Here is a 13,512-nt window from a genome sequence, read left to right as displayed (position 1 = left end):
TGCCAGGAGCGGGCATCGCATTGCGCATGCGCCCGCTACGATTTGTACCGCACAGCCGCAGTGGAAAGGGACAGGGGAGGGGAGTAAACGGGCGGGCAGAGGCGCACGGAGGGCGGAGTTATCAGCCGTTTAGGAGGTGCCTGCCAGGGCTCTGAGGATTGAGAGACCGCCCTGGGCACTTGAGAGGGCTCCGAAAATAATCTTATAAGTTCGTTTTCTGCAAATTGAAAAGTCCGTTTTCTACCACAAAGGTACCGTTTTTATGTTCTGGCTGGATCAAATAACCCTATTTTAATGGTCTAACATGCAAAAAAGTGGTGACAGACTCCCTTTAAGTGTCTATTCCTATTTCTTGTTTGTTGTACTCCCCTATCTTTTTGGTATTAGGCCTGAGGGAGTCTCTCTTGTTCCTTCATGCCGTATTTCATCCTGACACTATTTCCAGGGTCCTTTAGGGTCAGATTGGGCTCTAGGTTCCTGCATATGAACATTCCTACCATCGAGGTCTGTTCATACTGATAGTAGTCAGGGCTCAGTTTAGGGATTCACTAGGTGGTGACCTTTCCCCTTTACCTAGTTTCCAGGCCTAGTACCTCTTCCCTTCCCTCCTGTGTTCGGTGTGCAGTTTACCACCCACACCGCACCGTGACACTTGCTTGCAGAGATATTTGTCCGGCCGACTCTTGGCACTAATGAAAGAAAAAGGCCGGATCCCCCCTGGGTCCCGTTATAGTCAATGGGGCCTGGAGGTACTCCGGCCCCTTCCAGCTATGCCAAATTACGATTAACTCTGGCCGGGTATTCCTCTGCTGGAACAGCCTGCCAGAAGATTTTAGCGCTAGTGTGAAACAAGCCTTATATACTTTCCGGAAAAATCTAGGAAGTCCAGTATAATGAATAAAAAGAAACATTGCAAGAAACAAACAAGCAAAGCAAACTATCAGTCCAAAACAGAAGGTAGGAGGGGATAGATATCCTCACCCCGTTACTGTGCTGCTGGTTAGGATGTAAGGGAAAGGCAAGTTCCTGTATCATCCCCTGAGTGAAATGGGTTGTATCTGGTAAGAGGGCAATAACGCGAATAAAAGTTCCTGTATCCCCCTCCTCCTGAGGTCACTGCGGACTATATGGGGAGGATAAATGACAGTAACTTGCTGTGTGTGGTATGGGAAGGGTGATGACATGATGGCAAAATCCAAAATCTCCCCATGACAGTAACAACAGGATGTGAATGGTAAGAGGAGGCAATAACCTGAATAAAAGTTCCGTAGTGGGGGGGGGGGGTGACATGATTTTATCTCTCCAATAATATGCTATGGTCCATGCTTGCTAAAATAAGGGGGGACAGGTATGCAAATCCTGGATACATGTGGCGCCGCTTATCTCCAGAAAATTACCGTGAATATAACACATGCAGTCCACTTCGATCCCATGAATAGTCAGGGCAGGGACCTCGCTGTTCCTCAGATACATATCTTTATCTGAGACTGTCCTCCTCGCACTGTAAGTCTATTGTCCGCGGCTCCCCGGAGTTATTTCCTCAGAAGGAAGTGCTCAGCAGTAGTCATTCCTCTGATGTCATCTGTATCGAAAGGAAGGAAATAGTCGGAAATAAACTTGTATTATTTATGAGCAAAACATCTCCCGCAGCTTACATTGTATCCTGTGTCACCGTTATAGCCACCAGTCTGATGGTAGCCCTCCATGTATCTCATGAAAGGGAACATCTGTTTCCCCATTATGGCAAGGTGAGGGCAGGGGTGTACACAGAAATCATGGGCACATAGCAAAATTTCGAATGTGCTCCGCCCCCCCCCCCCCCCCCCACACACAGATAATCTCTAACACTGTGCAGGTTTCCAACACAGTTACACATGAAACAAAAAGTTACAGGGTTCGCAGGGATTACAATATTTATGACCTCTCCTAAATATCCGATTGGTTGGCGTCCGACTACTGAGACCCCCAACCGATCAGCTTTTTGAAAGGGTCACAGCCTCTTCACTGCATTCCAAGCACAGCGCTGCACACTGTATGGTGGATTTGCTTGGTATTGTAGCCCAGGCCCAGTCACTTGAATGGGACTGAGCTGCACATAGAGCATAAGACCGATGGACATGACGTCACCGGCCTAGGAAGAGGGCACAGCGCGCAAATGAGCATCGCAGCCTTTTCAAACAGTCGACCAGTAGGTTTGGCGAAATTCAGAACCCACTGATCCGATATTGATGACCTATCCTGAGGATAGGTCTTCAATATTTTACTCCGAGAAAATCCCTTTAAAAATGTATCCCAAGCGTCATATATTTTTTTTATGTATTTATGCCAGAAAGTTGACATAACTTCAATATATCTACTCCCTGCTTCCTTCACAGAATTAATTCTAAAGCTCTGGTTGCCTGCAGCCACCACTAGGGGGAGCTCCGTCCATGTGGATTTATATAAACTCTATAGAATGCAATATAAATTCCTATGCAGTGAGCTCCCTCTAGTGGCAACTTGTAGAAAATGCTGTGGCTTTATTGGGAAACAGAAGAAGCAGTTCTTGCCAGGATCCCTTTGTCCACAGGCTTCATAGCAGTGGCGTGGTCTTGGAAGGAGAGGTTGATAACCACATGGCTGTCTGATTATCATCAGTGGAGCTCCTTCAGTCCACCCTTCATTCACAGTGCAACAAACAAGTGTCGTTTCCTGATACATGTATATATCCTTAGGTTGTCAGTGTTTTACTGGTGCGGGTCAGACCCCTGGGACCACCGCTCATATCCAGATTGAATGGAGCAGAGTGCTCCACCCTGTAGTTTTCACAAGCACAGTGCCATATATATGAGTGTGGCCGTGTCTGGTACTGCAGCTCTGTCTCATTCACTTGGATATACCAGGCAAACATGCTGCTCTGCAAGGTCCTGGGACCCAGACCCCAACTAATCCAACATTCATAAGCTGTCAATGTTTGACTGCCCCCTCAAAGTGTTTGTACGATGCCCTAATGCCATAGCAGATTGCCTAGTTGTGCCATTATTCCATGATCGGTTTCATGGACCCCTGACTGGCAGCAGTTCCTCTGATGTCCCTGACTACACTGGGATTGTTTGCAGCCCCGCCAGTGATTTATAGTGCGGGGTAGGATTGCGTGATGCGCTCTGCAGTAATTACCGCCCACCGTCTTCTTGTTATGCAGGTGAGATGCTCCTCTGTGAAGCCAGCAACATATTGAAGGTCTCCCAGGATGAAACTTCCCAGCGAGGCATCTGTGGAAGACTGATCTGCACCAACTTCAAGATCACCTTCCGGTGTGAGGAGGGCGCTGAAGAAAATGTGAGCGTTTTGCAGCAAATCCCCCCCCCCCCCCCCCCTTCCCCATTATATCAAGCTGCAGTCTTTCGTAAAGTTATATCTTTATCTGGTAAAGTTGGGTGACCACCAATCACGCAGGGTGGTCACCCAGCCTTTGCCAATTCCAGAAGATCTGAACCTAACGTACAAGATCTGAACCAACACCCTCTTTCCAGTATGAATGGAAACTGGTCACATTGCAGCTCCCTTCATCTCTATGGGATGGCAGCAGTCCCATAGAGAATTGAATGGAGCGGCAGGGCCTACACTCGACTTGCCCCTTCATATTGGATAACTCCGGACCCCCTCCACCCCTTCTCATGATCCGGGGGCCATCCTGTGCACGGGTGATGCAGTTTATATCTTGCAACAACCTCTTTAACGGTCACCAGGGTCTTTCGTGAATCATTTTTTTTATTATTTTCTAGGTTCCAGAATTCAAAAACAAAATTGTGGGTGAGAACGACATCACTTTGCAGTGCGTGGACCAGCTCTATGCAGGTAGGGTGGACCTTGGTGTAATCTGTCTACCTGAACGGTGTTTGCTCTTGTGCTGCTTCCTCTTTTTTCATTATTTTAAGGTTGTTTTGTGGTTTCCTTCACGTACTTGGCATGCAAATCTAGTTCAAAATCTCAGCCGAGTGTGTGTGTGTGCAATGCTGCAAGGCGTCTGTGCGGACCGCTGAGCCACGGCGCTGGATGGTCCTGTCCCATCAGTCCTCCATTTCTGTGGAGCTGCCGTAATAATCCCAGACTACTGGGTCCCAGGCAATGAATTTTTAAAAGGTGTTGTCCATGATTTTACAAGTATTGATCTATCCTTAGGGTAGGCGCAGGTACAACCCCTAACGATAAGCTGTATCAGTGTAGCTCCACCGCCGGAGCTACGTTACTGTTCCTATTCACTTCAGTGAGAGCAGTGCTGCAGTAATCTGCTCAGCCCACTACATAGAAGATCAGATGATTGGCAGGGGTGCTGGGAGGACCCCCCACCCATCACATAGTGTGGAGAGACCATCATTTGTAAAATACTGGACAACCCCTTTAAGACCCTTATACACTGTACTGCAAAGTCAGCCAAACCCACCCTCTTCAGCGAGACCATCTTACATGTTAGGGGGGCCTCCCAATGCTCCCCCAAATGCAGATGTCAAAGGAAATAAGTCTTGACTATATATAAGTTGAATTACCTGATCCTTCCTTCTGTTCAGCAAAAAGATAAACCGCCAGAAGAGGCACCCAACAGCAGATGCCATTCAGATGACATGCATGCTCAGCCAAGCCGAGTGTGCATGTGCGGGTCAGGGGAAATGGCTGTATGGGCACCTTTACCTTGTGTACATAATAGGACATTTTGAAGGCTAGTACGATGGCCGACCTGTGCTGTTCTGTGTATCGGTAGTTATTGGGTTGGTTTCTTTGGCGTAAAGACGTTCCTCCCATGGTGGTGACGGAACGTGGAGCTGTGGTCACACATCGTGTTCAGGCAGCGGGGGAGTGAGGAGGTCCTGATGTCATGTCGGTGCCGATGGCTGTGATTTCTTAAGGTCACAGTATTTCCGCTCAGGATTTCCATATTCTTCAGTCTTTGGCTAAAATAAACACGATTAGGATCTCGTAGCGCAAAGAAAATTAATAATTAACTCTACAGAGTGTGTGGACATATCACTTCATGACCTTTTATCTGCTTAGTAAGCATTTCCCTCTATACTAGCAAAATACGGGGAGTGATTGGTCTGGGTGAGCAGGGTGACAACCAATATGTCTGCCATTACAGCTCCCACAGGGGTTGTCAGCCATTACAGCTCCTGCTGACTTTCTTTGACTCCTATGAAGCCCATCTACCTAGCTGTATTCCCTTACCCCAATAACTAGGAAGCTGTGGCCTTCTGGAGCCTGGGAAGGTGGACTGTAATGGCAGCCATAATGGTTGTCACCCAGATGACCTGGAGTCCTGAAAAGGAGATCGATGTAGTTGTCGAGTGATATATCCTCTGCTCCCAGGTTCCCATTCAGGAGCTTGGGTGACAACCTGTAATGGCAGCTATCACCCAGATAGAACCTAATAGAAGAGGAAGACTAGCATCTACTGGTGATATTGGGGCTTATTGTCTTGCCGTTATATATGTGTGTGTATGATGGGGTCCGTAGTTGTAACGTCTTCCTCTACTTGGATTTCTTTTCATTTCCAGTGTATGATGACAAGAAGAAGGTTCAAATATCCGGGGCTCCGCTGAAGAAGTACCCCGAGAGGCTGATCATCTACTGTAAAGACTTCAGAGTGTTCCACTTCTGTCTCCGCTACGCCAAAGAGGATGAAGTGAACCGGGTATTTATTACTGGGAGTTCTGATTGTTGTCCGCACGGGCCGGCGCCGCGCAGTCTCCGCACGGGCAGCTAGAACGCACCTTTGTGTTTCAAATGTTCACCATTTTCAAGATCTCTTCTTGTTGTCAGTGACGTTTTTTCTCTGTTTTATGTTTCAGATTGTCAATGGGATCATTCATCACACCCTTAGCCCAAAACGTTTGAAGCTGATTTTCCTTTTTTCATACACAGAAGCTGTCCCCTGTTACAAAGGTGAGCTCTGACAACCCATAAATCATAATCTTTATTTATATAGCGCCACCATGTTCCACAGCGCTTTACAAATTCAGAGGGTTCATGTACAAAACAAAAGACATCACAACGTAACTGGCTAATATACAACTGAAACACTAGGAGTCGGGGCCCTGCTTGTAAGAGCTTACAGTCTATGAGGAATTGGGAGGTAGTCGATTGTGGTATGTAGTAGTCAAGCCATTATTGTACTGAAAGCAGTGGTGCAGGCCGATCTGCTTCGGGTTTGGGACCGTTAGAAGATCGAGTTCTGGCCTGAGGAGTTGGTGGCAGTGGCATACCTACCATATAGGCAGACCACGCAGCTGCTATGGGGCCCGTGAGGAAGAGGGGCCCGCAGTGGAGGAGAGGCCCCGCCCCCTAATTACTTCTGTCTATCTTTCTAAAGCTAATGGACCTTTGATGTCATCACAGGTCCTGTAAGGGAACTGCACACTGTAAGGCTACATTCACACGTCAGTATTTTTCTATAATCCGAATTTCGGTCCGTTTTTTGCGGATCCGTTGTTCCTGAAAATGTTTCCGTATGTCATCCGTATGTCATCCGTTTTTTGCGGATCCGCAAAAAACGGAAACATGTATACATTTCAATAATCAAATAAAGTTGTTTGGATTTCTTTGAAAAAAAATTGAAAAAAATAAAAATAAAAAAAATTTGTTATGTGTTTCCAGGAACGGAATCCGCAAAAAACGGATGACATACGGAATGACATCCGAATGTCATCCGTTTTTTGCGGATCCATTGACTTTGTATTGTACCAGGATCCGATTTTTCAGGACAAGAATAGGACATGTTTTATATTTAAACGGACATGCGGAACGGAACAACGGAAACTTTTTCCAGGACCCATTGAAAATGAATGGGTCCAGATCTGGTCCTGATCTGTTCCTGAAAAAACGGAACAGATCAGGAAAGAAAAAACGGACGTGTGAATGGACCCTAAAGTGTAGTTCCCAGGTTAGAACAGTGCATCTGCCAGGACCTGTGATGACATAATCTTCAACATCACAGGTCCTGCAGGATGTAGCAAAGAAACTGCACCAAAAATGGTGTAGTTCCTAGATTTGAAAGGTACATCTGCCAGGACCTATGATGACATCATCACAGATCCTTCAACCCCTAACAGCAAGTATTAGACGTTTACAATCAGCTCTGCATTGATCCATACAGACTGGAATGGAATGGTAAGAGAGGCCCTCCACTTCTCATTATTTACCCCCCCCCCCCCCCCCATGCCCTGTTTTTACTCATTGCTCACTCATGTATAATACTTCAGACAGATACAGTGACCACTACCTCATGTACCTCACACACACAGTGACCATAATGTATAACTGACCACATATATCTGTAAACAATGCATCTACAGTATTATACCTTGTATGTCTCACATCAATACACTGCTTTGTGTGTGTGTGTGTGTGTGTATATATATATAGTTGCAAGAAAATACACCTTCTGGAGTGGCCCAAGGGTTCACATACTTTTTCCACCTGCACTGTGAATGTTTACATGTTGTGCTCAATAAAAACATGGTAACATGTAATTCTTTGTGTGTCATTAGTTTAAGCAGACTGTGATTGTCTATTGTTGTGACTTAGATGAAGATCAGATCACATTTTATGACCAATTTGTGCAGAAATCCATATCATTCCAAAGGGTTCACATACTTTTTTTTTTTTTGCAACTGTATATATACACATACACTGCATATATTACACAATATTATAGATGCAGTGTGTACTGATATGTGAGGTCAAGGTATAATAGATGCAGTATGTACAGATATATAGTATATACAGCAGTGTACTGATATGTGAGGTAGGAGGTAGAATATATGAAGTGTGTACAGGTATATAGTATATACAGCAGTGTACTGATAGGTGAGGTACGAGGTATAATAGATGCAGTGTGTACAGATATATAGTCTATACAGCAGTGTACTGATATGTGAGGTAGGAGGTAGAATATATGAAGTGTGTACAGGTATATAGTATATACGGTAGTGTAATATGTGAGGTACAAGGTATAATAGATGCAGTGTGTACAGGTATAGAGTAAATACAGCAGTGTATTGACGTGAGGTATAAATTACAGGTCGTACCTCATATATCAGTCCACTGCTGTATATACTATATATCTGTACACACTGCATCTATTATACCTCGTACCTCACCTATCAGTACACTGCTGTATATACTATATACCTGTACACACTGCATATATTATACCCCGTACCTCACATATCAGTACACTGCTGTATATACTACATCTATTATACCTCGTACCTCACATATCAGTACACTGCTGTATACTCTATACATCTGTACACACTGCAACTATTATACCTATTTTGTGTGCCAGGTCTGTTTTGTAATCCCAATCCGGTCCTGAAGGCATAAACTATAAAACGCAGCAAGAATAGTTCATGGAACAAAGAGAAAGGCCTGGAATGGGTAGTGGGAGGGGCTATAAACGGGGAATGGGGGCCCAATTTCGATTCTTGCTATGGGGCCCAGTGATTTCTATGTACGCCCCTGGTTGGTGGGGTAGGGGTTAATTGGGGGAAAGTCATTTTTAATAAGCTTGATAAGCCTGACTGAAAAGATGTGTTTTTAAGGCACATTTGAAGGTAGGAAAGATGGGACTTGACCTGGTATTCTGGGGCAGAGTATTCCAGAGAGTAGGTGCAGCTCGAGAAAAGTCTTGAAGACGGGAGTGAGAGGTACGAATTATGGAGGATTTAAATTTTGGGTCACAAACAGAACAGAGATCACAAGTAGACGGAAATGAGGGAGGAGATGTATGAGGAGAGCTTTGTGGGTGAGAGTGAGAAGTTTGAACTGCATTCTGTGGTGGATGAGCAACCAGTGAAGTGACTGGCACAGACTAGTAGCATCAGTGTAGCGGGTGGATAGATAGATGAGCCTGGCTGCAGCATTTAGGATAGACTGAAAGGTGGAGAGTTTAGTGAGAGGGTGACAGATTAGTAAGTTTTTGCCGTTATCAGTGTAAGATTAGGTCAGATTCTGGAGATGTTCTTGAGGTGTAGACGACAAGATTGGATATGGGGAACAAAGGAAAGATCAGAGTCAAACATGGCCCCAAGACAGTCGGCATGCTGCCCATGAGTTATGATAGTACCGCAGACCAAAATAGAAATATCAAGTTTAGGTAGGTTAGTAGATGGGGGCAAAAACAAGAAGTTTAGTTTTTGAGAGGTTCCCTTTTAGATACAGAGAGGACATGATGTTAGAGACAGCTGCCAGACAATTATTGGTGTGTTGGAGTAAAGCAAGGGGTGATGTCAAGAGATGAAGTGTATAGTTGGGTGTCATCAGCATAGAGATGGGGAGATTCTGATAGGGGCTGTATAGAGAGAGATGAGTAGAGGACTTAGTACTGAACCCTGAGGCCAAAATCAAAAGGAAGAGTAGAAGTAGAACCAACGAATGATATACTAGAGGTGCGGCCAGAGAGATAGAAAGAGAACCAGGAGAGAGCATAGTGAGGAGGAGTTTGTGGTCTACAGTATCGAACGTGGCCGAGAGATCCAGAAGAATCAGTAGCGTATAATCGCCATTCCTTTTTGCTGTCATCAGATCGTTAGACACTTTAGTAAGGCCAGTTTCTGTAGAGTGGAGAGGGCCAAAGGCAGATTGTAAGTGGTCAAGAAGATAGTTTACAGAGAGATAGCTTACTAAGCGAGAGTAGACAAGACGTTCAAGGCGTTTAGAGTTGAAGGGGAGATTAGAAACAGGTCGGTAATTAGCAGCACAGGTCGGGTCAAGAGATGTTTTGTTTTTTTTAGCAGTGGGGTTATAACAGAATGTTTGAAAGAGGACGGAAGTATACCAGAAGAGCGAGTGAGGTTAAATATTGTAGTAAGGTGAGTGATGACAGCTGGTGAGAGGCACTGGAGGAGGTGTGAGGAATAGGACCACTGCTGCAGGTTGTGGGTCGAGAAGAAGAGAGAAGCCTGGAGACTTCATCTGTTACAGGGTCCAAATAGGAGAGAGAGCACATGGAAGTGTGAGAGGGGGGAGGATTGAAATTAGTTGGGGACTGGGAGATTATTTCCTTCCAGATATCGCCAATCTTGTCTCTGAAGTAAGTGGCCATGTCATCAGCGCTGTGACGGGTTCTGGAACTTTAGGGCTTAGAAGGGAGTGAAAAGTGTCAAAGAATCATTTTGGGTTATTTGAGAGGTGAAGTACTTTTGTTTGGCAATGTTGAGGGCCGAATTGTATGTTTTAAGCATATAAACTTACACCAGCGCCTATATTACACAATGGCTTCAAATATGACGCCATAGTGTAATGCTCCCCCCGAATAGCTGCAGGGAAATTCCACAGTATATGCAAGGCTGCTCGGGGACAATGCAGTTCTATGTGGTTTCCTTGTCAAGGCCAAGAATCAAGGCATAGAGTAGATGTTTTATGGATTCTTAAAGGCCAAACATGCCCCGTGCTGTTTGTATTTTTTATTTTCATTAAAGAGATACCCGCCTCCTCTAACCTAGCCCGCAGTATACCACTGCACCTTTATTTCCTCTGTGCCACCTCTAATTTGTGTTGTAGACCAGGAAAATCTCTCGATTGTAGGAGTCACAATCTGCATTCCTCAAATGTGGCCCACATCACATCTATCGGAATATACGCTGTATACACCGTTCCAGGTTATGAGCAGGTTTAAGGCACAGGAGAAGCTGCAGACGGTGCTTTGTGCAGCTGCATGCATTTCCCAGGCAGTGCGCTAACTTCACCCCATTGCAGGGAAGGGCAGAAAGCATTGGTTTCCAATAGACCTACAGCATGTCCTGGAGTGCAGACAGACGAGGTATTGTCATCCAATTCTGGTACATTCTCCCCAATATTTATTACTCAGACCTGTAAGAGACAGCGATGGCAGGTCACATTGTGATTTGAGATGAGAGAATACTTTACTATGATTTCCAGTGGAGTTTTCCTTTAAACTCCCTTCAAGGGTTTGTCGCACCACCAACATCACTAGGATATGCCACAAATGTCAGTTAGGTGCAGGTACCAGAGGTGGAAACCACACCTATCTGTAGAACATAGCTCCCAAAGTTTACCGCTCACAAGCGTCCGCCCTCCATTAATTTCTATAGGAGTGCCAAAAAATAGCCGAGCAGCGTGCTCGGCCATTTTCTGAAATCCTATAGACATGACTGGAGAGCACATTGCACAAGCGTGGCCACCGCTCCATTCACTTCTGTGAAACTGCCAGAAACAGCCAAGGGAGCACACTCATAGAAATGAATGGAGGGCGCTTGCACATGCGGTACTGCGCTCCTGTTCACCTTGGAAGCTCCATTATAACGTTAGATGTGTCCCCCAGAAGTGGCGTCCTAGTGATATGCCACATGTTGGAGGTGAGAAAGCATTTAACAGAAATCAGTTTCTGCCGCCAGAGAGGCACAGGGGATATGCATTGTGTCTCTCCTGCCTGTATACGCCTGAAAGTTCTGGTGATGTCTCTGTGAGTGATGGCAATCACTGTGTGTGACAACTGGATTTGGGCAGAGTAGGCTAGAGGCAATATGGGACCGGGCAGCAGAGTCGTTGATCATATTTCCATTTTATTTAAGCCACAAGTGCCAAGGATCTGACTTTGCTGTTTGAGAATCCCGAGGATTGGCGTAAGGAGGTAGACCGTACCAAGGGGAATCTATGTTACAAGGTTTTATCCATCAATCAGATGTACAAAGTCTCAGACAGGTACGTGTGGGAGCTGCGGCCTTGATCTCGCTTAACGTTTGTTTTCTTTTACTACTTTTTTTAAATTGCAGTTTTAGGCCTCCTGCACACGACCGTAGGTGTCCCGTTGCCGTATTGCGGACCGCATCACTACAGAGTGCTTCCGTGGGGTTTTGTCCCGTACTTCCGTTCCACAAAAAGATAGAACATGTCCTATCTTTTTGCGGAACGGCCGGATCGTGGACCCATTAAAGTGAATGGGTCGGGGATCCGCTGCGGCTGCCCCACGGTCAGTGTTCGTGCATTGCAGCCCGCATTTTTCGGGCCGCAGCACGGCCACGGGGCGCACAGGCAGGCCTTAAACTGTATAAAAACATTTAATAACACCAGATTTTTTTATAAGGGTTTGTTGGAACTTAGATTCCAAGCCAGCTCACCCTGCACCCCTAATGATCAGCTCCAGAAACTATACAGTAAATGGAAGGCTCCGTCCACTGTGTAGATTCCAGCGCGGGGGTGTATTACAGCTCAGTTCCTTGTATGAGAGCTGAACTGCAGTCCCCCGACACGGCCACTACACAGTGGAGGGAACGGTCTGCTTCTGGCTTCGTCCACTGTTTAGTATCCGATAGCCGCCAAAAACAGCCGATCAGGGAGCTGTCGGGCCCCCACCGATTTGATATTGGTAACCTAGCCAGAGGATGGGACATCAGTTTCTAAATCCCGGAAAACCCCTTTAAAGGTCAAGCGACATGTGTCCCGCGACACACTGTCACAACGTATCATTCCGCAGAAGCAACAGTCGCAAAAAATCCATCCAAGTCGGATTTTTTTTTTTTTGAGACTGTCACATCACAGCATGACGAATTGACTATCATTATACAAAATGTCGTGCGACACGACGCCATGTAGCTGTAGCCTTTTTTTGTTGCGTTGCTTCCTGTCACCGTGTAGCAGGACCTCAAGTGTAACATGAGTTTTTGATACATTACAAATTTTATGATTTAAAGAGGAAGAGCACGTTCAGAGTCATCCATCAGATGACTGTATATGACTGTGTCCTGGTGTAATACCTCCCAACAGGGGAAACAAGGATACAGCCGATTGTATCTTGCGCAATGCACTCTCCATTCATTTGAAAATTACTGAGCGCGCTCGCTAGGCTTTTTTTCGGAACTCTCATAGAAATAAATGGCGAGCGTGTGCACGGTGCACTCTCCTACACTTAGATGTGGGTGCGGGTCCCTATCTGACGTCCTAGCAATATGCCATCAACGTCCCAGCTAACACAACCCCTTTTAAAGGAATTTTCCACTTTTTTAGATATTACTAATAGGTCATCAGTGTCCGACACCCCCAACCGATCAGCTGTTTGTGGCAGGGGACAGGGCCGGAAGGAGAAGCTTCTCTCCACTGTGTAGCGGCCATCCCGTTGTACTGCAGCTTAGCACCGATTGAGGGTGAGGGTAGGCCATCAATATCTAAAAGGCGGAGAACCCCTTTAAGAGGGCAATATCTGTCATGGAGGGTCTACAGCGGTGTATATTTAATAGCTCTCTTCTTTCATCTTTCTGCAGGTTACCTCCATACTTTGTCGTCCCCGTGTCACTGTCGGACGAGAGCGTGTATAAATTCCAGGGCAGAGGGATTCCTGTGAGTACCTGACTGCTCCATGCAGCGGTATTTTTAGTTCTAGTCCAGAGACTGCAATAAATGGGTGGCTGTCTTGATATAGACTCGTTCCGCCACCAGCTATGCCCACATACACATGCATGCTGAACTGAGCTGAGCGGAGCGTGCATGTCCGAGGTAAAACTACCTGCTTACAATCAACTG

At 45.9% G+C, this 13,512-nt stretch overlaps 1 protein-coding gene and 1 long non-coding RNA gene across 3 annotated transcripts in view; one reads left to right on the top strand and one right to left on the bottom strand.

Annotated features, from left to right (window-relative positions):
- LOC122924880 overlaps window positions 1-13,512 on the bottom strand; it is a 45,167-nt gene that overhangs the window by 2,498 nt on the left and 29,157 nt on the right. Inside the window, exons 1-2 of one of the 2 annotated variants that reach the window (XR_006387443.1) lie at window positions 4,715-4,921; window positions 1,398-1,582 (exon numbers count right to left, since the gene is read on the bottom strand). This is a non-coding gene — a long non-coding RNA (uncharacterized LOC122924880). Of the gene's footprint in view, window positions 1-1,397; window positions 1,583-4,714; window positions 4,922-13,512 lie in introns of those variants that run through there. The other variant, XR_006387444.1, reaches the window with a different exon arrangement.
- The window catches only part of MTMR12 (myotubularin related protein 12), a 38,167-nt gene that overhangs the window by 12,575 nt on the left and 12,080 nt on the right, over window positions 1-13,512 (top strand). The window contains exons 3-8 of the mRNA XM_044276401.1: window positions 3,182-3,318; window positions 3,765-3,837; window positions 5,529-5,665; window positions 5,823-5,916; window positions 11,568-11,697; window positions 13,254-13,329. Of these exons, the coding sequence (XP_044132336.1) occupies window positions 3,182-3,318; window positions 3,765-3,837; window positions 5,529-5,665; window positions 5,823-5,916; window positions 11,568-11,697; window positions 13,254-13,329 (647 nt within the window). The remainder of the gene's footprint in view (window positions 1-3,181; window positions 3,319-3,764; window positions 3,838-5,528; window positions 5,666-5,822; window positions 5,917-11,567; window positions 11,698-13,253; window positions 13,330-13,512) is intronic.

Source organism: Bufo gargarizans, chromosome 1 (genome assembly GCF_014858855.1).
Source record: "Bufo gargarizans isolate SCDJY-AF-19 chromosome 1, ASM1485885v1, whole genome shotgun sequence".
NCBI classification, from domain to species: Eukaryota; Metazoa; Chordata; class Amphibia; order Anura; family Bufonidae; genus Bufo; species Bufo gargarizans.
This window is presented reverse-complemented; position numbering and strand designations above follow the sequence as displayed.